The 26702-nt window shown below is 25.2% G+C and overlaps 3 protein-coding genes across 7 annotated transcripts; 1 reads left to right on the forward strand and 2 right to left on the reverse strand.

The window, feature by feature from the left end:
* The first annotated feature begins 1231 nt into the window (after positions 1–1231).
* LOC122860549 (putative fatty acyl-CoA reductase CG5065) lies at positions 1232–5824 on the forward strand. Its single transcript, XM_044164402.1, has 8 exons — positions 1232–1957; positions 2695–2913; positions 2994–3388; positions 3638–3747; positions 3857–4055; positions 4125–4364; positions 4447–4710; positions 4780–5824. The coding sequence occupies exons 2-8, from the start codon at positions 2695–2697 to the stop codon at positions 4943–4945; spliced, it is 1593 nt and encodes a 530-aa protein (XP_044020337.1). The 5' UTR covers positions 1232–1957; the 3' UTR covers positions 4946–5824.
* On the reverse strand, positions 5637–11418 carry LOC122860548 (G-box-binding factor). 3 transcript variants are annotated; one of them, XR_006374448.1, is made up of 7 exons: positions 10762–11410; positions 8694–8939; positions 8388–8570; positions 6915–8310; positions 6751–6846; positions 6180–6276; positions 5938–6049 (listed from the first exon to the last, which is right to left on the reverse strand). XR_006374448.1 is itself a non-coding variant. In XM_044164400.1 (6 exons), the coding sequence occupies exons 2-6, from the start codon at positions 8791–8793 to the stop codon at positions 5668–5670; spliced, it is 2157 nt and encodes a 718-aa protein (XP_044020335.1). In that variant the 5' UTR covers positions 8794–8939; positions 10762–11418; the 3' UTR covers positions 5637–5667. The 3 variants fall into 3 exon arrangements, 2 of the variants coding, with proteins under 2 accessions (XP_044020335.1, XP_044020336.1); XM_044164400.1 differs by lacking the exon at positions 6180–6276 and having other exon boundaries at positions 5637–6049; positions 10762–11418; XM_044164401.1 differs by lacking the exons at positions 6180–6276; positions 10762–11410 and having other exon boundaries at positions 5637–6049; positions 8694–9187.
* Positions 11419–14578: 3160 nt separating this feature from the next.
* On the reverse strand, positions 14579–21196 carry LOC122860550 (regulator of G-protein signaling 17). 3 transcript variants are annotated; one of them, XM_044164403.1, is made up of 5 exons: positions 18454–21196; positions 18056–18384; positions 17035–17043; positions 16558–16957; positions 14579–16475 (listed from the first exon to the last, which is right to left on the reverse strand). In XM_044164403.1, the coding sequence occupies exons 1-5, from the start codon at positions 18460–18462 to the stop codon at positions 16227–16229; spliced, it is 996 nt and encodes a 331-aa protein (XP_044020338.1). In that variant the 5' UTR covers positions 18463–21196; the 3' UTR covers positions 14579–16226. The 3 variants fall into 3 exon arrangements, with proteins under 3 accessions (XP_044020338.1, XP_044020339.1, XP_044020340.1); XM_044164404.1 differs by having other exon boundaries at positions 18059–18384; positions 18454–21192; XM_044164405.1 differs by lacking the exon at positions 17035–17043 and having other exon boundaries at positions 18059–18384.
* Positions 21197–26702: the final 5506 nt, after the last annotated feature.

Below are 26702 nucleotides of genomic sequence, written 5' to 3' on the forward strand. Positions count from 1 at the left end.
TGTTTGAACGTCTTGAGTTTTAAAAAAAAATTAAAACAAGTATATTTGAATGAATTACAAGAAAGATTATTATCGAAATGAAAAAATTTCGACACTTTATTATGATAATTAATTGACAAGTTTATGCCAGGGTCATTTAATTGTTTTAATAAAGTAGAAAAAAATTTTTAAAAAAAATTAATAAATGATGATACTATTTTTATGTCATCAAGTTGATAAATACTGTAATTTTCTTTTTAAATTAAATGTTTGTAGTTAATCGTGTAATTGTAAATATTAATGTCAAGATTACATTTGACAAATTATTTTTATATAAACCAAAATTCCACTACTTGAAATAATTTAAACACAAAATTATAAAACTTTTTTTGTTTACTCAAAAAAAGAGTAAATTAGCATGTAAATATGAATATTTCATTTCGAAAAAATATATATAAACAAAAGTAAAATTATTATATTTCTAAGAGACTTGAAAAATATATCTTACATCATACACTTTAATTTAAAAAAAAATGCATCTTTTATTGTCGCTTGTTTATTTAAAAATTATGTTTTTTTTTTTTCAAGGTAAAAATATAAAATAAAATAGGTCTCGTATTATAAATTAAAAGACATTAATTTTTTTCTATAAAAATAATAATAAAATAAATTAAATTGTGGTCATTTTAAAGAGTATATAATAATGATGATTTTTATTTTTTTTGTAAATGTTTTTGTAGCTAAAATAATTGCATAATTTTATAATATTAATAAGAAAGTATCATTTAATTCTTGTTTATTAATTATCAGTTATGCTCACATTAAAAATATGACTTGGATAAATTGATTTTTTATAGATTTAAAAATCGCGTATTCATTTTCGAAAATGACTATTGTTGCAACATTAAAAGAATTGTTTTTTTTATCTTAATAATTTTGTTATTGTGGTATAATGACTTGATAAACAATAAACTTAATTTATCAGTGTATTTTTCCATTTAAAAAAAGATGTATTTGAGTATTTAACATCAGTCGTTTTGCACCTTGATCTTTTTTATTTTCAATTTAAAATAAATAAAAATTATTGCCATCTACACAATGTATAATAATTACTGTGTTCATTGTATAAATTTAGTATACAAATATTAACCATCTAAAAAAAAATAATACTTGGAAATTTTTTAAGTAAATATTTTTCATAAATTACAATGAGTTTATTACTATATGTTGCTTATTAAATTAAAATTAAAATGCATTAATGAGATTATTTTAAAATATATAATTAATAAAAAAAAAATTTAAAAGTCAGATTAAGCCATAAATATATTATTAAAGAGACTAAAAAAATAAAATAAAGTGTAAATATCATAAATTATTTCAGCACATTTACCCTACCAATGAATTGCAAAAGTAAACATTGCGTTCACCTTCAAGGAAAAATATTTTTTAAATAATTGGCTAAAAGAAAAAAAAATAAGGAACAAAAATATTTTGTTTCAGATATTATTAAATATTTCACTTCATTAATTTCATACAGTCATTAAATTTAAAAGTGAAAGGAGACAAAATTTTTTTGTCTTAAAAAAAAAAACTAATTGGGTTCAAAAACAAAAATAAAAAATAATAATATATTCGATGTTTATACTTTAGTTGGATAAAAGTGCAATTTTCGTTGTGAATTTTTGAACATTTGAAAAATAAATTAGGAGATAAGGTCATTTTCCAGTCTGGATGTTGAATTTGTTCATGAGTGAAAGAGATAAAAATAAAACAACAACAACAACAACATGAATACATACGAGAATTTAAAAGTCAACTTTTACCTGTCGTATTATTTGAGAATAAATTGTAAAATTGTTAAGTGGGGAGATTGAAGTCTAAGTCTTACATCTCAAGTCTTGGTCACTTGTTGGCTATCCATCAGTAATCATTCAACCATTTCAATCAACGGATGATTTGATTTTCTTATCATTTAAAGGTCAGTAAAATTTCACTAAATTAATTAATTTTTTAATGGAAAACACCAACAATAACAATAAAATTCAACATAGAATTAAAATAGAAAAAAAAAATTCAGTTCAATAAAATCTTGTTAATTCAAACAAAAAATATATACATATATAATAATTTCTTTTCAGCTTTAAAAAATTGTAGTTTGTTTAATTATTAAAAAAATTATTTTTCAAGTTTATAAAATAAATATATTTGCGTAACTTGCAACTAATATACTTGTAAAAATTATATATCGGTAGAAAAAAAATTTTTTAAAATCGCACATACATATATGTTTATTAAATATAAAAAAAATGAAAAATAATTATATAAGAATGTTGTTGTTATTGATGGATAAACGCATGTGAAATTTCTTGTGGTCAATAATCTCACTATACAGAGGGTATTTAGCTTTCGCTCTAACTCGCAATTTCCTGATTCGCAACTTGCAGCATTTATGTGTTATTACGCAAGTATCTATAACTAAGATGATAAATCAACTAGGTGAAATTATATTTAAATTTTCCTTTTTTTATATTTATATTAATATTACCTAATGAAAAATATTCTTGGCTTTTCTTATCTTAATTAATTTTTACACTTAATTTTATAACTGTAAAAATCAATTTATTAATAAATTTGTAATAAATATTGCAACATGTGTACTAAATTCCATGAAGCATTTTTTTATCTTTCGTTTAAAAATTTCTTGTATTTTTCCAGATGGCGAAAATGGCAATTGATAATAATGTTCCAAGTAACATACAATCTTATTACAAAGATAAAACAATATTCATAACTGGTGGATCAGGATTAATGGGAAAAGTATTAATTGAAAAATTATTATACAATTGTAGTAATCTCAATAAAATATATATATTATTGAGATCAAAACGTGGACGTACACCAGAACAACGTCTTGATGATATGTTTAAATTACCGGTAATTTTAAAAATATATATATTTAATTAATTAACGCATTTATACAAATTTTTATTTATAAACAATTAACTTTATAACAGATGTTTGAAAGAATACGTGAATCAAAACCTGAAGTTTTAAAAAAATTAATACCACTCTCTGGTGATGTGACAATGAATAATTTGGGTTTAACAACAAAACAATGTGAATTACTTGGAAATGAAGTTGAAATAATATTTCATTGTGCAGCAACATTAAAGCTAGAAGCAAAATTAAAAGATGCTATTGATATGAATACTGTTGGTACATCATACATGCTTAAACTAGCTAAAACAATGAAAAAATTAAATGTATTTTTACATTTAAGTACAGCATTTTGTCATGTTGATTGTGATGAATTAGGTGAACGTGTTTATGATTCACCAGATGATCCAAATGAAGTTATGAGAACAGTTAAATGGCTTAAAGATGATGCACTTGATCTTCTAACACCAAAGTAAGTTTATTTAATTTTAAATTTTAAATTTCTAAATTTTATTACTTTAATAAATAATTAAGCATTTAAATTGATTAATTATATTTGCCAACTTTATTTCATAATATTTCTTTCAATAAAGAGTTAAATTTTGCTGATTATTATTTCGTAAAAACTAGTTAGTGAAAAAAAAAATAAAATAAAAGAGAAAGATAAAATATTTTTTTTTTTTTTTCAACTAGAGATGAAAATAAATTTATTACGTTTTAGACTTTTGGAGCCTCATCCAAACACATATACATATTCAAAACGACTTGCTGAAACATTGGTTGCGAATGAGTATCCAAATTTGCCTTGCGTAATTGCTAGACCCTCGATTGGTAAGTGTGGTCAAGGTCATTTCTATATACATATTATGAGGCAAATGTGATTCTTGAAATTTTATATACAAAAAATAATAATAATAATAATAATCTTGTTTCTATATAGTTACACCAGCATGGGAAGAACCATTGCCTGGATGGGTTGATAATTTAAATGGACCAGTTGGACTTATTGTTGGTGCTGGTAAAGGTGTCATTAGATCAATGCATTGTAATGGCTCATATCATGCTGAGGTAATACCAGTTGATTATGCAATAAATGCTATGATTTCAATTGCACATAAAGTTGGCAGTATGACTTCAAGGTAATTATAATTGTTTTTATTATAAAATTATATTTTGTGGTATTAATTTATTAATAAATTTTTTTGTAGAAAAAAAAACATACCAGTTTATAATGTAACACAAAGTCGAGTTATTCCAATCACATGGGCACAAGTTTTGGAAAAAGGAAAAAAAATTGCATATAAATATCCATTTGAAGGAGCAATTTGGTTTCCAGATGGTGACATAAGAAGCAGTAAATTTATACATAATTTATTTGTTTTATTTTTTCATATATTACCAGCGTATTTTATTGATTTTCTCATGGTGATATTTAGACAAAAACGTTTGTTAGTAATTTTTTAAAATTATAATAATTATAGCTTATTAATATAGATATTTGTTTATTATTATTTTTTATTTTTTGTACAGCATGGTGAGAATTCAAAAGAGAATAAGTGATGGTCTTGAGGTACTTCAATATTTTACAACAAGAGATTGGATATTTCATAATACAAATTTATTAAATTTATGGAATGAAATGAGTACTCAGGATAAAAAATTATTTTCATTTGATTTTGTATTGCTAGCATCGTCTGATGATGAGTACATTAAAAAAGTTATTCTCGGTGCAAGACAATATTGTATGAAAGAAAAATTGGAAACTTTACCAAGAGCAAGAATTCATCAAAAAGTGTAAGAAAGAAAATATAATATAATAATTTATAAATAATATATGTATTTTTACTTTTTTTTTATTTTCAGACTCTACGTTGTACATTTAATTGCAGTTTATTCATTTTATTTTGCTGTTTTATCATGGATTGTTAAAAATGTTGAATTTGCAAAATACTCAATGGATTATATTACTGAAAAAATGAAATTCTTGCCAATCGTTGGATATCTTGTTGGCAAAGCAGCTCCAGTATAAATAAATATAAAAAAATAATTATTATCACCAACACCATTTAAACTATATAAAATTGTGCATTTTATTATTATTTTTATATTTTTTAAATTTTATTATAAATAATTAATCAAATAAGCAAAAAAAAAAAATAACAAGATAATACTTTTTACAAATAATTGCTTATAATTAAATAAATTTATAAGAGGGATTTTACTAATTATCATTGTTTAAAGAAAAATATAATTACGAAAGACATTATTGTTTTATTAATATAAATAAAAGTGGGTTTATTTTTTATTTTATTTTATTTATTAATCATCCTTAAATACTAAACAAATCTTATACGATTCGATATCACTCAATTTTTATATTGTTGGTCATTTTCATTTTTTTTTTTTTTTTTTCAATATTTTTAAAAATTCTGTTGAGTTTAAATCGTTGCTATGATGCATTAATATTCATAAAGAATATAATTTACATTCTAAATGACTTTTTTATTTTTTTACTTTTTACTTTTGGTGAAACAATAAACAACTTAATAATAATAAAAAAAAAAAGAAAAAAACAATTTAATAATATATACTTAACAAATTTTTTACATTTTTAAAAATAATTAAATGAATGGATTTATTAAATTAAAAAAAAAAAGAAAACAATTATTTAAAACCATTGCACATACACCTTGTATGTAATGAAAAATAACCTGAGATTGTTTTTTTTTTTTCTTCTGTTTTTAGTATATTTTAATTGCCAGAAGTGCAAGCAAGTGAAAATAGAGATGGCTCAGTTTTAATATAGTTTGAATAAATATTATTTTTACTGTCAATTGGTTGACAAAGTAACATTTTCAATGCTTGTGTTGCTCTTTCTTCATATAAATAATCAATCGATAAATTATTATCACTTTCTGGTAATGAATAAAATTTTAAATAATTTTGTTCATCAATTCTATCATCTTCATCATGATAATCATATTTTTTTTCATTTTTAATTTCTAATTTTATTCTTTTTTTATTATCTTCATTATCATCAATCATATTTTCATTTGCTGATCTACGTTGACTCAATACTTTTCTTGGCTCGTGTTGTTTTCTTGATCTACTTCGTCTATTTGATTGACAATCACTAAATTATTTTGAAAAAAAATAAATAAATACAAATTTAATATAGATTTATCAATTTTTGTTAAATATTATTATTAATGGACAATTATTATTATTACTATTTTTAATTTTTGTAAATAAAATAAACACACCTGAATGGTGTTTGATTATTCTCATTCCGTGTACGTTGATTATTAACCAAATCCAGCTAATTAATTTTACCATCTTGTGGCAGCAACCACCGCGGCACTATTCCACATGAGCAATATTATTTAAAAATTAATATTATTTTACTCAATTTTATTTAACAACGATACAAAAAGCAACACTGATATTCAAACTACAATATCTATTATAATTTATAAATGAAAAAAATAAATAAATAAATAAAGCGTGCTTATGATCAAAATAAAAAATAATAATAATAATCAACGAAAACAGAATGAAAATAAAATAAATTTGTGATGACGTAAATGAATTAAAACAATAATAAATAATATTAATTTAAATAAAAAATAAAATATATATGTCAGGGGGGATAATCACTTGATGTAAAACAACAATAAAAAAAAAAATAAAATGAAATAATGTAAAATTATTACTAATACGTGTAGAAAAAAATAGTGACTACTACGTGAGTTGAATAAAATATCAAGTATATTTTCTCTTATTTAAATAAAAAAAATATAAAATATGTAATAAAAATAAATAAAAGCAAATTACCTGAGAATTGTTGTTGTTGTTGGTGGTGAAATAACAGCTCCAGATGGTGCTGGAAAAACTGGTGGTCCAGGTGGTGGACGACCAACTCCAACAGGACTAAAAATAAATAAATAAAATTAATATAAAAAATAAATAAATAAATAAATAAATAAACAACAACTTACTGTACTGGTTCATGACGATTAATTGTTGATACTTGTGATGATGGTGTTGATGATGAAGATGATGATGTTGGTGATGATGATGCTGCTGGTATTGTATTGACAGTATTACTATTATTAATACGATGTACATGTAATTGATGTATCTGTAATTGTGATGCATCTTCACCTAAAAATGAACATCTTGAACATTGTCGTTTATTATGTACTTTTAATACATGTGTTGCTAAACGTTCAGCACGAGCTGCTTTATATTCACATAATGCACAAGCAAATGGTTTTAAATGTGTATTTAAATGACGTTTTAAACACCAATTATCAACACCACTCCATGAACAATAACAACAGGTGTATCTTTTTTCTTGTGCTCCTTTTGATCCATTTTTATTTTGACTTTTACATCCAGTATTTGTCATTCTTCTATTAACAATATTATTATCTTGAATATTACCAATAACAGATGTCATTGCTGCTGTTTGCTGATATATATTTGATGCTGCTGTTGCTGTTGTAACACTTGGTTGTGTTGTTTGTAATTGATAATTTTTATTATTATTTATATTATTGTTGTTGTTGTTGTTATTGTTATTATAATTTGTTGTATAGGTATTTTGTTGTTGTTGTTGTTGTACTGATCCATTATTATTTATTCCTGTATTTGTATCTTGTTGTTGTTGTTGATTTGTTTTGATGGTACTATTATTATTATTTGTTGATGGATTACGTCGTATTCTTGATAATTCATATGTGTGTTCACGATGCATACGTAAAAAATGTTTTTTAACATGATCAGCACGATTAAATGGTTTATAACAAACATAACAATGAAATGGTTTTTCTTCACGATGTATATTTTCATGTCTTGTATATAAATCACGACGATCAGTGCCATATGGACAATATGGACATGTATAACGTTTATTACTTGATGATGACGAGGATGAAGATGATGAAGATGATGATGTTGCTGTTGTTGGTGGTGTTGTTGTTGATAATGGTGTCATTGTTGGTGAATTTGTATGTAAATTATGCTGTTGTTGTTGTTGATGTTGTTGCTGTTGATGTTGTTGTTGATGTTGATGTTGTTGTTGTTGTTGTGGTGGTGGTGTTGTTGGTAATTCTTGTAATAAAAATGTGCTGGTTGTAGTTGGTGGTGGTAATAATGCAGCTGGTATTGTTTGTGTTTCTTGTGTACGTCTTGATGGTGGTGCTGATCTTTCAGCTCTATCTCTAACTCTTTCAAGATAATTAAGTATATCCTCAAGTTTTAAATCACCTTGTAGATAATCTTTTCTTGGTATATGATGACGATTACGTGTATCATCAAGTATTATACGAGATGCATGAAGATCCATAAAATGTTCAGCAATTTCACGAGGTCCACCATTCATACAATCACCTGTGTATAAAAATAATAATTATTAATGTTTTGTTATTGTATTATAATAAAAATAAATAAAAAAAAAAAAACATTACCACACTCGTAACATTTCCAGGTAGTTTTACCAGCATGATAAGCTGCAATTCTACTGCCGTCTGTTCCTTTTAATGGCTCATCTTCACATGTCCAATTACCATCGTCAGAATCAGTATTGTTTTCTGTATCTTCGTCGTTTTTATATGATACTGATGTTTCAAATTCGTTCTGAACACTGGATGCTAAATAAGAGATATTAATAAATTAATTTTTTATATATAGATATATATTTTGTTTTTCTTTTACAACAATTAATTTTTATTTTTTTTAAATTATTATCTAACGAATTTATAATTAATTCTTACTTCGATGATCAGGATCGTCACCGTATAATTTACGTGTTATTTCTTTAAACATATCTTCATAGCAGTCAAGTCTGCCAATACCAGTTGTTCCGCTTTCCATGATTCTTTTATTTATTTTTTTTTTCTTTATATTAATATATTTTATATTTCTTCAAGGTATTATATTAAATAGTTAAATCTACAAGCACCCGGTGATCTGGCACCAAGCTTACACTATACCCCCTTGGGTAAGTTTCTCTTGACTACCTGAATCATGAATAAGACCATACAAATACCATCAGAAAACCCAGTTATCTTTTGAAATAATATAAATAAAATATAATATAGGTACTGCAACACACAACACACAACACACAAAGTTTTTAGTATAAAACTATTTTTAAAATTTTATCCACTAAATAAATTGACAATATACTTATATGATAAAATGCATATGAAAATAAAATAAAAATAAACCAAGTTTAACTTAGCAAGACAATCGATTTACAAATAAATGAAATTCATACATGATTTATTCAGGAAAGAAAAAAAAAATAAAATAAAAATAATAATTATTGATTACATTGATCGTTTCCGTTCGACGCAAGCGTGCAAATAAAATAAAATAAAATAAAAATAACATAATCATCAAAATCATTCAATGCTATCCATAATGATGAAGAAGAAAAAAAAAAAAAAAGCAAGATAAAATCAAGGGAGTTGTTGTAAACCATCAAAAGCAGATAATAAAAGAGTAAAAAATATTAAATAAAAAAAAACTCATAGAGGGGTGAAAAAAGGGTCGAGAGTAGTTGTGAGGTTGTACATATATAAAGAGAGAAAAAATAGAAGAGGGTTAAAGAAGAGGTCGACGTCTAAACTATGTGGATAAATCAATATTTTCCCTCAACGAACGATATATACTCCAAACCCACACCACCCAACTTTACCCAACCCCCCTTCTTTTTAACCTCGTCTTTCTCCACCACCCCCTCCTCTTTCTCCTTGTACCACCCTTTGTTTAAACCAACATCAAGGCGACAGATGTGTCTCTTCCTGGTTTCCAAGTACTACTCAATCTTTCTCACATTTTTTTTTTTTTTCTTTTTTCCTTTATATTTATCTACTTGTTAAAATTTTCAAAAATTTTCCATTTCTATTATTTGTTATTGATAGAAAACCAAATACAACATTAATATACAGTATTATATCAATTAGATTCTAAGAAGAAATTTTTATTTAATTTTTAAATAAAATATTGTATAATATTGGTCAAGAAAAAAAAATTCAAAAAGGGATGAAAATAGATGGTGTGTATATTGGAAAGGTGGTTGTTATAGCCACCCTTCGTAGTTCATGAACATTTAAACGCATGCGTCAGTCTATTGAGGGGGCTCCAAGAATATATACAAGAATATATGTATATTTGAGAAAGACGAGATAGTAGATATACATGTACACATATTCTGTCTCACCCTCCTCTTAAACTCCCCTTTGGTCTCTGTTTGCCCGTTTCTTCTCAACACCCCCTCATTTTATATTTTATATTTCCTCTGTCGCCCCAACCCCCCTTGTCCTATTTCAACGTTTTTTTTTTTTTTTTCTTTTTTTCCCTATTTTATCGTCTTCTTAACCGCCCCTTGAATGTGAACCCCAGTGTAAGAGTGAAATACAGAATAATTTTATGCCAAGAAGAAATAAAGAAAGAAAATATATGAACGAGAAAAGAAATAATATTCCCCCTTTTTTTTAAAAAAAAAAAAACATTTCAGGTCAGATATATGTATTGCCAACCCTGTACACAACGGGTAGCGTCATCAGTTCAACATGCCTCTAGTTATAATATAAATAAGTTATTAGTTATTACTTTTTTGATGAAAAAAAATATATAAGATGATTCAACAAAACATGCACTCTTTCAATACATTTTACTATTTTTTTATTATTTTTAATTATTTTACTACAATAAAATCAACCCCTATTTCGAAATATTAAATAAATGATGTAATGAAATATTACATATATAATATAAAAATGAGTAAAGCATATACATTTAAAATAATTAAATAATTTAATTTACAAATCTTACCTTTTTTTTTGTTGAATGTCTTTTTTTCTTTTTTTGTTTAAAATAATAATAGCTATTACTATTATTGTTATTATAATCCTTTTTTTTTGTAATGATGAAATTATTAATCACATTAAACTGTTTAAATATTCACAAATCAATAGTGATAAATGTGTATTATATTATTTTTATAAATATTTATTTATGTAATTAAAAAATTAAATTTTAATCATTTAATGAAATATAAATATATACTTATAATATTTCTTGGAAAATATAATTTAAAAACAGTTGAATCACAATACACACATACACATACACTCACGCACTTTAATCATTATTATTATTTATTATATATATGTATATAAACAACACGAAAAAAATAATAATTAATTCAATATTTTAATAACAAAAAGAAAATAATAATAATAAATAATAATATTAATATATATTTTCACAAATTAAAGAAAAACAATAAAAAATAAAAATGAAAAAAAAAATTAAATAATGTGATGAACGAACTGAATTTAATGCCGGCTTTGGTGTGCGGCAGTGGCGGCGAGGAGGTTGCAGGTTGTTTCCTCGACGGCAGTCGGGTGGCAAGTGGGTGGGTAGGCGGGGTGGCCCGGGTGGCCCCAGTGGGTGGTTGGGTCGACTAAACCTTTCTCACACACTTGTATATTTTATATTTGTATTGGTTTATGTGTGTTTGGTTTTGGGGTAGGGATATTCTATATGTTTAAAGGGGAAATTCCCCCTCTCTTTCTCTATATTCTTGCCAATTGCCTACATTTCTACATCCCCCACCCATTTCACCACCCAACTTACTACCATCTACCAACCCACGTGCCCATCATCAGCGTCATCATCATCATCATAATCATTATCATCAACAACACACACACATGCAGTTGTAGACTCTTCATACATGTATATATAGTTATCTTTTTTCTTCTTTGGTTTTTCCCTCTCTGATATCTTCTCTTCCGCCGTGTTCCTCCTCCTCCTCTCTTTCTCTTGTTCAACTATATAGTATATAGCATCTCTCTCTGACGTCTCTGTGCTTGATTTTGCTGCTGCTCACTGCTGCTGATTCTCCCTCTCGCCCCCCTCGCCGATTCGTTTACAAATTTACAATACTCCTTGTCAGCTAGCACCCACACTCTTTTTCTTTCTATTTTTTTTTTTTTTTTTCTTCCCCCTGACTCCCCTTTTAATTCTCAACGTTCGTTTTTCAACCCACCCTACATATAATCTCTCTCTTACTCTAGCTGCATTCTTGGTGATGGGTTTTTGTAAACCCCCCAAGTGCCTAGTCATTCTATATCTTTTTCCCCTTCTTAAAAATCATCCCAAGCCTCCCCCGCCGCATATGTATACTCTTTGTATAGACCCTTTTATCCCCCTCACTTCCCCACCCACCACTGGGTAAATCTTTTAGCACCCACACCCCTCAACAATTTTTTTTTTTTTTTTCTATATATTTTAAATAGTTCCAGGCAAAAATATAAATTATCAATCTCGTTTAATTTTTTTTTGGATTCAAATAAGAGCATGAAGCGGTATATTTTTTTTTCAATTTCAAAATGAGACAAATTATTTTTTTAGAGAACTATCAAAAGAGCGGAAGAATGAAATAATTTTTTTATAATACAGATAATTATTATCTTTTTCAGTCAACTAATAATACTTTTTTTAAAAAATTTTTATAAATAAACAAATTAGGTCATTATTAATGTCACGATTAATTAAAATTAATTTTAAATAATCAAACTTGTTGATAGGTATTTTTTTTAAGCGTGGGGGGTTTTTCTCTTTTTTTTTTAATGTTGTAGATGTCACTACTTACCAAGGCGCCTTTTTTTATCTACATTATCGACGTTTATCTGATTTTTTTTTTCCTCTTTCAAATCTCCGATGGGAATACATCGAAATATTATTATATTCAATTATTAAAACATAATCAACATTTAATTGTCAACAAAACAATACAAATTTAACTTAAAATATATTTTTTCAATTGATAATATTAAATGATAATTAATAATATTTTTTCTATTTTTAATAATTGTAATTACATTCAAATAATAATTAAAACTAAAAATCATGTTCATAAGATTGTTAAAGTATTAAAGGGTCAAATAAAATAACTCAATTTTTGTTTCAATTTTTTTTTAATCTCACTTAATACTTTTAAGTATTTTTTTTTTTTTTTTTTTTCTCCAACTATACATTGTTCAATTGTAATTTGTATTATTGTTAACATGTTAACTTGTGTTGGCATTTGGAAACCTAATAGGGAAACAAGTCAACTAAATTTTTTTTTTTTCTATAACCACACAATTTTACAATTTTATTCATACGTGTAATTTGAAATTGCCGCATCTTATTTTCTACTTGCAATATTAAGCTGCACGCATATTTTTAAAAATGTTTTTTTTTTTTTTACCCTTTCAATTATTATTAATATTATTATTTTATTATTATTATTATTATTATTATTATTATAGTGATCAATACATGTCATTCAAATTTTCATTTCATAACGGACGCATTGCAAATATTAATATAATTATTTTATTATTTTATTTTTTACGTGGAAAAATTTTAAAAATAAATACAAACTTAGTGACTCTTAAATTTTACATTAATATTATTTAGTCATGTGATTTTTTTTTATAGTTTAATTGTTGTTGTTCAGTTAATAACTGCAGTAGATGTTTATTTATTTATTTATTTTTCAATTAACATGTCTTCGAGCTCATTGAATTTAATTTTTTTAAGTTATAAATTTAAATTTAGGTGTTCCCGTTTGATCGATTTCATATATTTTTTTTTCAATTGGTTTTAAATACAATCACGTTAACTGCTGTCAATATACTAATCATCAAAAAAGATTATAGACAAAAAGAAAAGCTTCATAATTTCATGCAAAACAGTACAAACATTATAAATAATTTTATAAATTATACAAGGGTTTTTTTTAATTTTCATAGTTTTTGGTCCATTTTAAATAAACATATTAAAAATTAATGTAATAATTACACGCACACATTTTTATTTATATAATTTAATCAAAAAAAAAAATTATTTTTTTTTCATAAAAGTGAAAATTACATTTGTTAATTACCGATGACACTTACCTCTAATGATAAAGGTGTGTGTTTATTTGTATGTTTATGCGTGATACACAATAATAAATAGTCTGAATATTGTTTTAAATTAAAATGAAAGAAAAATAAAATTAAAAAATTCAATTGTAATTAGGCAGGCCAATTTAAATGAATAAATAAATAAATATTAATAATAAAATTTAAAATCTTGGATCAAAGGTTGAGGAAAAAAATTGTGCGTTTATTCAACGAAGATTTATGACTAGAATGTATACCATTATAATTTGTCTTCATTGTTTTGTCTTTAATTTTTTGTTTTTTTTTTAATATATCCAATTATCGAAATTATTGTATATTCAATTATTTAAATATATAATCAAGGCTCAAGAAATTATTTGCACCTATGAAATCTCACTTTTATATTTTTCATTTTTTCATTTTATATTTTTTATTATAATCATCATTAGTATTATTATTATTATTATTAGTATTATTATTATTGATTTTTATTTATTTTTTTTCATTCAATTATGTCAAGTTTTTATATAAATTTTAATGATCACAAGTGTCGTATAAAAACACAGTGTAATATAATTTGAAATAATAAAAAAAAATTGCATTTTTCCATATAGTTAAATTTTAAATGATAAATAAAACAAAAAAAAAAAATTAATTTATATTTATTTATATGTATATAAGTATCATCATGTGCGTGTGTTCTTGTGTATATATAATCGTGTAACGATTTTGTTTTTTTTTTTTTAAATTATTCATTAATTTATTTGTGCACAATGGCGTATTTGGACATTAAAGGCGTTAATTCGTTCAAACAGACTGATTATTACCGCATTTTTCAAATTTATTTATTTCAAATGTTTAGTATTTTTTTTTTTAGTTTAATAATTTATCATTTCGATAACGATTGCGTTATTATATTATCCTAGCTATTATCTACAGGGCAGTAGCCAATTTTATAATTTCATTTTTAAAATTTCATGGACTTAAACTGCATATTAATGTTGCACTCATTGCACGAGCCATTTAAATTTTTATTTTTTAAATTACAATTACTTATTCATTTTTATTAATAATTATTTTATTATTTTAATGAAATTTATCACTATCAGTGTGTTTAATGTTATTTTTTAATTTTTAAATAATAATAATACGTTTATTTATTTATGAATATTAAATTAAAATTTCTAGCGATTTATAGAACCAACTGTTTTTTTGGTTTTACAAGTAAGTACATGACATGATTTATTTATTTTAATTTTTTTAAAACCAATTATTTAACATTCTAAATGTTAATGGTTTATTTTATTGATAATAAATTTAGTTGTTATACTTATTATTTTATATATTTTATTTTTCTTTGGTATATGACTAGTTATTAATTATTTTAATGCGTGTTTTTTTGACATTTTTTAACGCTTTTTTTTTTTTTTTGTTTTTAATTTTGTTATTTCACAATAATAACGACTAGATTTTATTTTTTATTTTCCACTACTATTTGAGTATGTGTACGTGTCAAACGAGCATTTTAATTTTCAATATTATTTTTAATTTATTTTTCAATTACGAAAAATAAGAGAGTTTTTAGGCCTTTTGCACGAAATACAATGTTATTATTATTATTATTTTTTCTAATCTCGATGAGACTATTTTTTTTTTAACAATTTTTTTTCAATTGTGCTTTAAATATTTTAATACGATTAGTCATCGCGTAAATTCGATTAAACGAATGAGAAAATAATAAATGAAAATATTAAAATTTAAAAAAATAAATAAATAAAAATTTCATATTCATTTCCGTTTGTTAATTTGTACAAGGAAATATCATTTCCATAAATTTGAGAAATGAAAAATTAATAAAAAATAAATAATGATGATGATGATGACACAGGTAAATGTTTAAATAACTTTCAGCTTGAGATAATTGTAAAATCTATAAATGCACATTGATTAAAGCCGGAAGAAGAGAAAATTGCAATAGTAGACTGCTTTTTTCTTTTCTTCTCATTTTAATTACTGTTTTTTTTTTTTTTATTATTTTGTCTATATACGTATTGATTACTACACATTGTGCTTATGTGTTTTCTTTTTTTTTACTTTGGCGATTAATTATTTACTGCATATAAATTCGATCAATTATCTTTCTTTCTCTCTCGTAGACTTAATTTTTATAACACACAATTCATTGTTAAATTGCAGATATAAAAATTAATTAATTAATTGATTCATATATAATATAATATAATGTAAATGAATAAATAAATAACTGATGAATAATGATAATAATTTAAAAATAAACAAAATAATAAATATAATATATATGTATATATGTATTTTTTTAAATCACTTTTTTGTCATTTATGCTATTGATCGTTTAGATTTAATTTTACCAACAGGTGGTCCATGATCTGATTCCGGATTTGTTGGACTAGGTGGTCCACTACCAAGTCTTGCAACTCTTCTAAATATTTCACTATTAATAAATCGTGGATATGAGTCACGATGCATTAATGTATATATTTGTAATTGTGCCTCATCAAATGAATGAGGTGATGGTTCAACCATATTTTTGTTGACTATTTCACGTACACGAGAATCAAGACTCACCTATAGATTAATAATGGAAAAAATATAAAATAAATTAAATATACATGTGTATAGAGTAATTTGATAATAATTATTGACAAACCTCTTTTGGTGATAATATAGATATGTAATCCTCATAAATAAAACGTGCTTTTTCTTCAATTTTATCTGGATGTTTTTCACGTTTTAATTGTTCACATGCAAGCCAAAATGCAATATTTTCTTCGCTATATTCACTTATTAAAAATTCACGAAATATTTTTCTACCACCCGAACTTTTCATTAATTTATCAAATGATGTACCCCATGAACGTACTTCATCTAATCCACAACACTCAATAACACCATCAATACCATCAATATCATTACCACCAGTTGATGTAAAATCACCACCATGACCACCTGAACTAAAATCAGTACCCACTAATCCTCCACTATTACCACGTTTTTTACCCTGTTCACCAACACCAGAATTATTTCCATTTGTTCCAACAGCTGCCAAACTAAAAATTAATTATAAATAAAATATATATAATTGGTATGTAAATATTAATTTTTAAATATTGATTATTTTTCGTACCACTTGTTCCTGTATATACGTATAGCATGAAAAATATAAAAAAAAAATATTTATTTATTTTTATTTTTATAAATATATTAAACAAAAACACATGCAATAAAATAATAGACGCATGCGTAAATCTGTCTTTCGTGTTTTTATATAAATGGGTCGAGCGCGTTCTCCTTTTCCCATTTTATTTATTTATTTTCTCATCCCCTTACTTGTATTTTTAATTTTTTTCTTTTTTTTTTTTTCACTATTCAACCCTTTACTTTTATACCATCCTATATACGAATCTATGTTCAGCGACCCGAACCATCACAGTTACCAAACACCCATTTATTCTTTCAACCGTCAGAATTCATTCTCATGGAACAACTTTTAGTCGATACAAATACAAGCTTGCTAAATTTTATTATTATTAAATAATTCATCAATTTTTTCATAAATATTCCCGAATTAAAAATCAATAAAATTAATTTTATAAATAAAAACAAATCGACATGGAAATTTATATATATACAAAAAAAAGACAAAAGAAAAGTTTGCATGAAATTTTTATTATTTTTTTCTGGTAAAATCTAGAACTAGGATTGCCAGGGGGAGTGGGGGTGTAAAGGGAGTAAGTGAGTGCAAAAAAAATGAGGACATGAGCACTCACGATTGATCTATACCAAGAACAACAACTAAGCTCTACCATTATCCAAACATGCAACCTGTTACCCACATGTATATATATTTGTCATGTAAAAAAAATTAATATAATAAAAAAAAATCGACTTATAATGACGCTAAAATGAAAATGAAAAAATAAAAAAAACCTACCTTGCATGTTTTTACAAAATTAAAATAATAAAACTACGTGATAGGCCAAATAAAATTACCTTGTTTTAAAATTTAAAATATAAAAAGCATATTTGATTAATTGGCAAGCAGAGATTTGACATTTAAAACAAATTAATTAGGATAATTAAAAAAAAATATAAAACAAAAAATTAAAAATAATATAATTATTATTGCTATAAAGAAACGGTAATACCACGAGCAACTGCAACAACAGCACCAACAAAGACAGCAATTATCTTTTTTTGATCTTCCAGCATGTCCAACATTTTGTCGTTGTTGTTGTCCTTGTTGTTCTTTATTTTGTTGTGATTGTATACCCTGTGATGATTGTTCTTGTTCGTCTAATTGTTGATTTGATGTTTGTGATTGTGATTGTTGATTTATTGGTGATTGTTGTTGTTGTTGTTGTTGTCCTTGAACTGTTGTTCTAATACGACAACCATCAGTGACACCTTCACCACCACCAGATGTACCGTGATTAACTCCCATACCCATTGTTGTTGCACCAAGTCCACTTGACATCTATATATATAATTTAATTTAATCAGTAGAAATTTCAAATAAAAGCATTGTGTTTTTATTTAATCTCACCTCTATCATGATCCATCCGATTGTAAGCGAGCTTTGCTCGCTATTAAGCTCGATTAAAATATTTTTTTTATTTAAATAATAAAAACATATTAATCAAAATTTGTTGATGTTTTTTATTGATAAATAACGTGGTACAGGTGCAGGTGCAAGTGGGGAAAGGGTAAGAGCAAACAATAAAACACCACCACTTGGTTATATTTTTTAAATATAATATGTAATTTTTAACCTGGCCCAGAATGGGGACCATCAAGCTGGGCCTCGCCCGAGCCCCGCATGCTCCCTGCACCCCCTTTTTTCTTCTTTTTTCTTTCGAAAGAAAAATAAATGATTTATTTCTATTAATTTATTCCTTTTTCTTATCAATAAGCACACTAGAATTTATTATTTTTTCTTTACTTGTTATATGTAATTTTTTTTAATATTTATAATTTATGAATATTAAAAAGCTTTTTGTTAATTAATCAAGTTATTTTTTCTTTTTTTTATATTTTTTATTAATTTTTTTTAATCCACTTGAGTTACCTACGCCACCTTGCGTTTGCTGCATCAGCAATATGACAATATTAATCTCATAACTTTGCGCATATATAAATTATCATTAAATATTTATTATATTTTATAATTTTTAATAAACAATTTAAAAAAGTTTATTTTATTATGATGATGGTGAGCTGGCAAAAGCTTTTGGTCATTTTAAATGGTAAATGATTGTTTTGTATTTTTTCAATATTTTAATAATTGATATTTTTTCATTGGCAAATGTATAATTTTATTTATTTATCTATTTATTTAATTTTTTTACTATTGCCGGTTTAATAGAGCTTGATTTTGATGGTGCTGCCACGTTGTGAGTATGGTTTACAACTTGTTGGGTGAGCTTGCAGCCAGTGTGAACGGTCGAGCTTGCGAATAGGAACTACTACTGTGTTGTATTGATTGGCGGGCCTCGACCTCACTCTTTTTTTTATTTTTCTCTCTTTCTCTTTTCTGTCTCTCTTTCTCTCTCCTATTTTTTCCAATAAATATCTATATTATGTATGACTTTATTTATTTCTTCGTTATTTAACTTTTTTTTTTATTTACTTTTTTCATAACTTGAAAATTTTTATTTTATTTTCAAAGTTTATTTATCTAATAATGGTATTCAACTCGTATTGAACATCACTTTTAAATATAACTATATTATATATTTTTTTACTTTCTCAAAAATTGCCAAGACATTTTAATAGCTTTTATTTTTCGATAATTTTCTTTTTTTTTTTTCTTTTTGTATACACAATTCACTAATTAAAAAACCAATTATAAAAAATAATAAAAAACAACCACAAAATATATAAATAAACAACACTATTTTTGATAATAAAAAAAAAAGGAAAAAAACAAAAACTTTTTATTGAATTTAAAATAAAAATTCAATAAACACTGTAATCCGGAGTAATTTTTTTTTTTTTTTTTTTTATTAGAATATATTACTTTACACTTTCAAATTGAAGAAAAAAGGAAAAACAAATTTATTTATTTATTTGTTTAACAATTATCGTAGAAAATATTGTCATTGTTTTTTAAATTTTTAATTTCACCATTAATATCACAACAGGATACAAAGCATGTCTTTTTAACGTATTGATTGAACCAATTTGATTATTATAAATTTATATATATTAAATAATAAATTTAATAATGTTAAATTTTAGCTATTTAAATGTGTATAATTAAAAAAAACAATTTATTAAAAATCCTGTGACACGGAGTCATCGCGATGTATGGTCAGACACGCCACTACTACTACCACACTTTTATTATATATTTGAATCAGTGTTTGTCTATGAGTCTATGACTATGACTATGTCTATGTCTATGTGTATGCAACCCCCCCGTTTGGGTGGCCACCCAACGTCGATCGTTTATATACTTTTTATTTTCTCTCCCTTCTTTTTTTTCGTTTTTTTTACGTGTTTATAATAATATTGCAAACAAATTTATTTAATCGAAAATTCAAAAATAGAATATCACTGAGCACTCTAATGTTTTGTCAAATTAATCAATCATCATTGAGACTTGAAAAATATTTTTAATATATATCAATTATTATAAATACGATTGTGTCATTTTTTTTCAAATTAAAAAATTTAAAAAATTATTTATATTACTTTTTTATTTTAAGGATTATTTGGTAATTTTAGAATTACATTGAGCTTGAAATATATACTTAAAGAGGATCACAATGAAAATGATGGAATATAATGAATTATATGAACCCTTGAGTGTATTTCTTCATAATAATTGTCAATTTTTTAATAAGATATTAGAAGAAAAAAAAAAAAAAAAAATAAAGAAAAATTGGCGCTGTTGTTTGCGCGGGGGCCAACCCAGTTTTTAATTTCACATGCACTTTTATTACAACTATATTTATTTATTTAAAATTGATTGATTGATTGAATAATGTTTTTTTTTAAATATTTATTTTGAGGATAAACGATTGCCAATATGGCGTTGAACGGTGCTAACGGCTTGGCCCTCCACTCTTGTAAATGCCACACTGACGAACCTGACGAATATACCCCAACTACTATTATATATATTTTTATAGATATATGTACATGTATAAATTTATTTAACAAACCCAGAAATTTTTTTGTGTAAAATGTGCTTTCGCGCCGACGCAAATGAGATATCACACTCTTTGTGCTTTTCTTCTCTCTTTTTCTTTATAATTTTATCTTTTGTATTATTTTTATTTTCTCCATGCATTTTTATTATTATTTTCATTTTGTCTAATTATTTAAAATTACAAGTATTCATTTATATTAATTTATATTATTGTTTTTTTGAATAAGTTTTATTTTATATTATTAATTTGTTGGAACAATCAATGTTCAAAGTATATATATCAAGTCATGAAATAGCCCCTTAATGACATCTACAGTAAAATTTGATTGGCCCTTAAATAGTCATCGATAAGCCAGATATCATCGTTAGATAAAAAATAGAATATTTTGAAATTCTCAAGGATGCATTGAAATGCACCAGCACGATTATGTGCAAACTGTTTTAATTTTAATACAAGTTTGGGATTATTATTTTAAGGTTGTTTAGTCAGTCACTGCCTCTCTCTCCCTCTCTATTTTTTGATAATTCAAAGTTGCCATTTTCGCAATTTTAAATATATTAATTATATTAATCCTTTTTCGTACCAGATTATTATTATTTGATCACAGAGACAAGATGTTGGCATCAATGATACCTACATTTCCTGATGAAAATAATATATTTCTTCACCTATATTACCAACTATTAACATATTTCTTACAAACGATAAATTTATAATTTAAATTTATTTAAATTATTTAGTTTTGAAAAAAAAAATATGAATTTAATATTGCCTAAAAATTATAATATAAATTTTTTAATTTCCATTAAAAAGAAATTTAAATTTCATATGATATTTACAAGAAATAATAATTGTATATAATTAAAAAAAAAAATAAAATTATATGCATAACCGCGAGGCGTTAGTCTCATGCATAACCACAATGTAAGGTGCGAAATATGAGCTTAGGATATTTTATTTCTTTCTCATCATCATCATACATCACCGATATTCCACAAAGTTCTGCTTGCCCAAATAAAAAATCAAGATAAAAAACCATATACCATATCCCTATAACAAAGTTGAAAAAAAAACCAAATAATAAAAATAAATAAAAACCTTTGAAATATCAAAAATGCCTGAGCAATAAAGCAAAAAAACAAATGATTAAAAAAAATATCAGTAGCATCAGACCAAAGATTTGAGGAGAACACAAGTGAGGTAAAATTAAAGAGATAGTTATACTGCAGGGAGGGGCGGCACGCGCTTTTTTGCTGCTTCCGTTCTCGTCTGAACTCTGAAATCGAGTATCGAATGCGTGAGTTGACTTGCGATGAGTTTGCCAAAGCGATTTTTTAAGTACCGATTGGAAAACTACGGCGGCAATGGCCAATGTATATAAGAAGGTCGATACATATATATAAATCGAGTGGGAGATGATGATGATGATGATGATGATGATGATAGAATATATATGTATTAAACAGCAGGGGGATGGGAACAAGACGCAGGGGGATAAAAGACTTGGACGTGCTTGAACAGATAAGAACGCAAAGAACGACGACCATGTAGAGTACAGAGAGAAAAGATAAAAAATATAAAAAAAAAAAGGGAGAAAAATTCAACAAGAGGGTATATATATACACTGGTTACCAAGAGACAAGGGAAAACAGAGGGGGATAAAAAGGATTGACGAAGTAAAGTGCTACACACGCACATCCAAACTTTAAATGGATAAAAATTTATATAAATATATATATGCTGTTGCAGCATCGAAGACATGAAATAAATGCGTCTTTGCAGCCACGCCCCGATTATATACCATGCTCCCGATGAGACAGCCTTCCTCATCTTGTGTTGTATAGTGGCTTGTCTTTGCCAGTATCATCATCATACTCTATATATAGGAAAATAATAAAAAGAAAATTGATATTGCCATCCTCTTGTATTTTTTTTTTTTTTTTTTTGTATACATTCGATCTACATGTCTATATGATTTTATTTTTAATATTCCCCATAGGTTTTTTTTTTTTTTTTCAAATAATAATTTGTAACTTGTATGAATTATTTAATTTTTTTTATCAACTAAATTAAATTTTGTATTTAAAAAAAAAAAAATGATATGTTTGCATTTGAGTTATATTAAATTGCAATTATATATATATTTTATTTTTTTATTTTTTGATCAATTTAATATGATGTATATTATAATGATGACAAATGTAAAAATCTTGTTTATGTATATAGGTATCCTTTTTTTATTGAAGAATTATTAAAAGCTTCAATTTATTTCAAATTATTTAATATCCATGCGACATAAAATTTTAATTTAAAATGATTATTCGTGATGGAATTCAACAATAAGTATATATTTATTTATTTATTGTTGATTGATGATAAAATTTCAGGAAAATAAAAATTAAAAGACCAATATATTTAGTGTTTTTTGTATTTGTTCTTCGAAGAGTTGATGTCAATAGTCAATATTACTATACAACGTATTGTGTGTTAAATAAATAAATATAAAATCAAGGCACGTGATTTGGATTCATCGAATTGTGGCGGTCTTCAGCGCCAATGATGACAGGAGACCATAGTAGGCGAAGAAAATTCGAATTATCTAGACTCATTTTATACAAACATACATTATTATTTATGTACATGTGTATGTAACAATCCAACTTACAGATAAAAAATACAAATAAAATAAAAGGTATATTACTCTTGCAGAAGCGCGTGTGGTGATTCGTTGAACTGTTGTATCGAAAGAAGTGCATATGATAGAAGAAAAAAAAAAAAAAAATACATTGAAAACTTGTATTTATATTCTATCGCGAAAAAAAAAATATATATATAACAAAAATAAATATCTATGTACATAACAGGCTCTATACCAGTGGCATGAAATAGGGTAGCAACATTGTTTTTTTTTTTTTCATATAGTAAACTACCAATCAATGCAATTACAATTACATATGAACATGTATATATGTATGTAGATGTACGATTTAAAAAAATAAAATATATGTAACGAAAAGTAAAATAAAAAAAAATACATTTGTAAGGATGAAATACGCCCCTCGAGGTGAATCTTTCATTTGCTCGATATGAAATGTTATTATATATATTTTAAAATAAACTCTATACACATATATGTATCCCAACGATGTAATCATTAACGATTATTATTTGCCATTAACATTGTAAAATAAAAAAAGTGAATATATATTTTTTTGCTTAGAATTATCGTATACTCCATATGTTTGATTAATTCCATGGATATAATGTTTTATAAATCTTTTTTCATTTTGCCTTTAATACAGGAAGCAGATTCTTTATTATCATGATTTTTTTTATTTTATTTTTTAAATATCGTATCTTAATTATAATTAAAATGTTAATTAGCATTAATTCGTCAATGATAATGATAAAAATAAAAATACTTGTGATACGTAATGACAAGCAAGTTTTTCTCAATTCCGTGAAAAAGATATATAGAAAAAAATAACCATAAGGATAAAGAAAATAAATAATTTTTAAGTCAAGCCAAATGTGATTTCTTCAATTGATGATTGGTCATCGTATCTGACCAATGATTTCAGTTTGAAATAGCCAGTAGCATGCTCAATAGACTTTGATAGCTTGATACTTGCATTTTTTATAACTATATATATTTATAAATAAATGTACACGCCTACATCGTTAACATTTACACGATAAATACTATTTTCACCTTTTTAAATATATATATAACGCAGTGAATAGCTGAGGAAAATTTTTAAATCATTGCTTTTTTTTTCGCTGGAGCATAGTTTTGTTTTTGCATATATATATTTTAATTTTTTAATTTTCTTCAGTCAGTGATAAATAAATATTTGCCAGTTGAATAATTTAAAAAATTAAAAATATATTTTTAGTATGTTATTAGCTGGTATATATTTTTAATTAAAATAAATAAATACTCCAAGTCAATTTCAATTCAAAAATGATTATTTTAAATTGCAAAACAGTTTGTCATATTTATTTCGGTTAAAAACGTTAGACGCGTATATTTAAATTAACAAAAGAAGCGTAATAATGATGAAAAATAAAAAACAGGATTCACAAGATGACACTGTCCAGTCTGTCCAGTTTCAAAAAAAAAATATTTATATATTTGACCTATCCAACGGTATTAACCGTTTTTAATTTTTTAGTTATCTATATATAGTATACATATATAGTTGATGCGTTGTTGTGAATATTCCAACGGACAATTTCAAAGACACAATTACTCGTATAGATTTAAAAAAATAATAAATACAAGATGTACAAAACTGGACACATCATTTATGCATAATATCTTATAACATTTAAAAAAACATCAAAAAAATCAGGTTTTCGTTCCCATGGTTTGAAAACAAAATCGTGCTACCCTTATAGATATGAAATATTATTTGCAATAGCATCACACAAAATATCCAAGAGAATGGATAAATAAAAATAAAGGTAAAAACAAGATTTTAAACCCCCCCTTGAATCATAGATGGTCACGATGGTCATCCCCCATCAAGATACTTAAAAAGTAAAATTTAAAAAGAGGTGTCTAGGTCAATTGCACCATAACTGTTGATCCCATCATCAGGACCACCTTCATTGTGCCACATGAAAAATGCAGGTGATGTTCGTATTTTTATTTTTTAAAATATCTCTTTTACCCATTCTATAAATAAGTGTATACATGTATATATATAGAATGACGTATCCTTTATTTTTTTTTCATTGATGAAAACCGGATTTTAGGGACCATTGGGAAAAATAAATGTTGAAACTCTTTTTGGAAAAAAAATAATAGGAGGAGACTATAATCGCCACTGGGCATTAACGCAGGTCTTGATGGGTGACCACTGTAAATTTATCCTTCTTTTTTTTTTCATGTATACCATCGCAAATATGTATATATGTGTGGATAAATTTCAACCCCCTTGAGAATCATCAACAACACACAGTGCAGTGTATGGAGTTTAAAAGGGGCAACAAGGATATAGTATAAAAATCCCCCTCAACTCATCGACAACCACCTCTCGCATATTATACTTTTATTTTGGATGACCCCTGGAATCCGGAAACTTGTTAAACCGGATCTAGTGGTCAGTTTTACGTGACCAGGTGAGTTACTACTGTCCCGTGGGCTCTTCCTCCTTATACTTGCGGATTTGTTATTTTTTTCTTCCTCCTTTTTACCATCATGTGTGTGTATACATATACATAAATAGACTACTATCTTGTTTGACAATTTTTTTTTTATTTTTTCTTTTTCAATAGATTTATTTATTTATTTATTTTTTATATATATGCGTTTTAACTTCACCCCTTACCTTTGAACTCTGGTGAGAACTGGACAACTGACAAACTCTCAGATTAATACGCACTTTGATATTTTTACTACTTAAATTTTTAATTAATTGAAGATATTGAATTGTTTTTTATTTCAGAGCAGAGTTAAGATTTATACTTGAATAAATTAGTATTTGTAATTATCATTTGATCAAGATAAAATAAATTGAATATTTATTATTTATGTATAACAAAGTGTTGTATCAAGATTATATTTGAAATTATATTATCAATTAATTTTTGCATATATTCGCAACTTAATATTTTTAGAACTAATATTATT

This window comes from Aphidius gifuensis, linkage group LG1, assembly GCF_014905175.1.
Source record: "Aphidius gifuensis isolate YNYX2018 linkage group LG1, ASM1490517v1, whole genome shotgun sequence".
Lineage (NCBI taxonomy): Eukaryota > Metazoa > Arthropoda > Insecta > Hymenoptera > Braconidae > Aphidius > Aphidius gifuensis.

What these genes read in the sequence shown, in the direction of transcription:
- LOC122860550 (XM_044164403.1), bottom strand. An exon ending in CTATATTATCACCAAAAGAG is followed by an intron (nt 16,476 to 16,557) that starts GTTTGTCAATAA and finishes ATTAATCTATAG; the next exon opens with GTGAGTCTTGATTCTCGTGT.
- LOC122860549 (XM_044164402.1), top strand. Translation starts at nt 2,695, where the DNA reads ATGGCGAAAATGGCAATTGATAATAATGTTCCAAGTAACATACAATCT. An exon ending in ATGATATGTTTAAATTACCG is followed by an intron (nt 2,914 to 2,993) that starts GTAATTTTAAAA and finishes ACTTTATAACAG; the next exon opens with ATGTTTGAAAGAATACGTGA. An exon ending in GTTGGCAGTATGACTTCAAG is followed by an intron (nt 4,056 to 4,124) that starts GTAATTATAATT and finishes ATTTTTTTGTAG; the next exon opens with AAAAAAAAACATACCAGTTT.
- LOC122860548 (XM_044164400.1), bottom strand. Translation starts at nt 8,793, where the DNA reads ATGGAAAGCGGAACAACTGGTATTGGCAGACTTGACTGCTATGAAGAT. An exon ending in TGACGATCCTGATCATCGAA is followed by an intron (nt 8,571 to 8,693) that starts GTAAGAATTAAT and finishes TCTCTTATTTAG; the next exon opens with CATCCAGTGTTCAGAACGAA. An exon ending in CTGGAAATGTTACGAGTGTG is followed by an intron (nt 8,311 to 8,387) that starts GTAATGTTTTTT and finishes TTTTATACACAG; the next exon opens with GTGATTGTATGAATGGTGGA.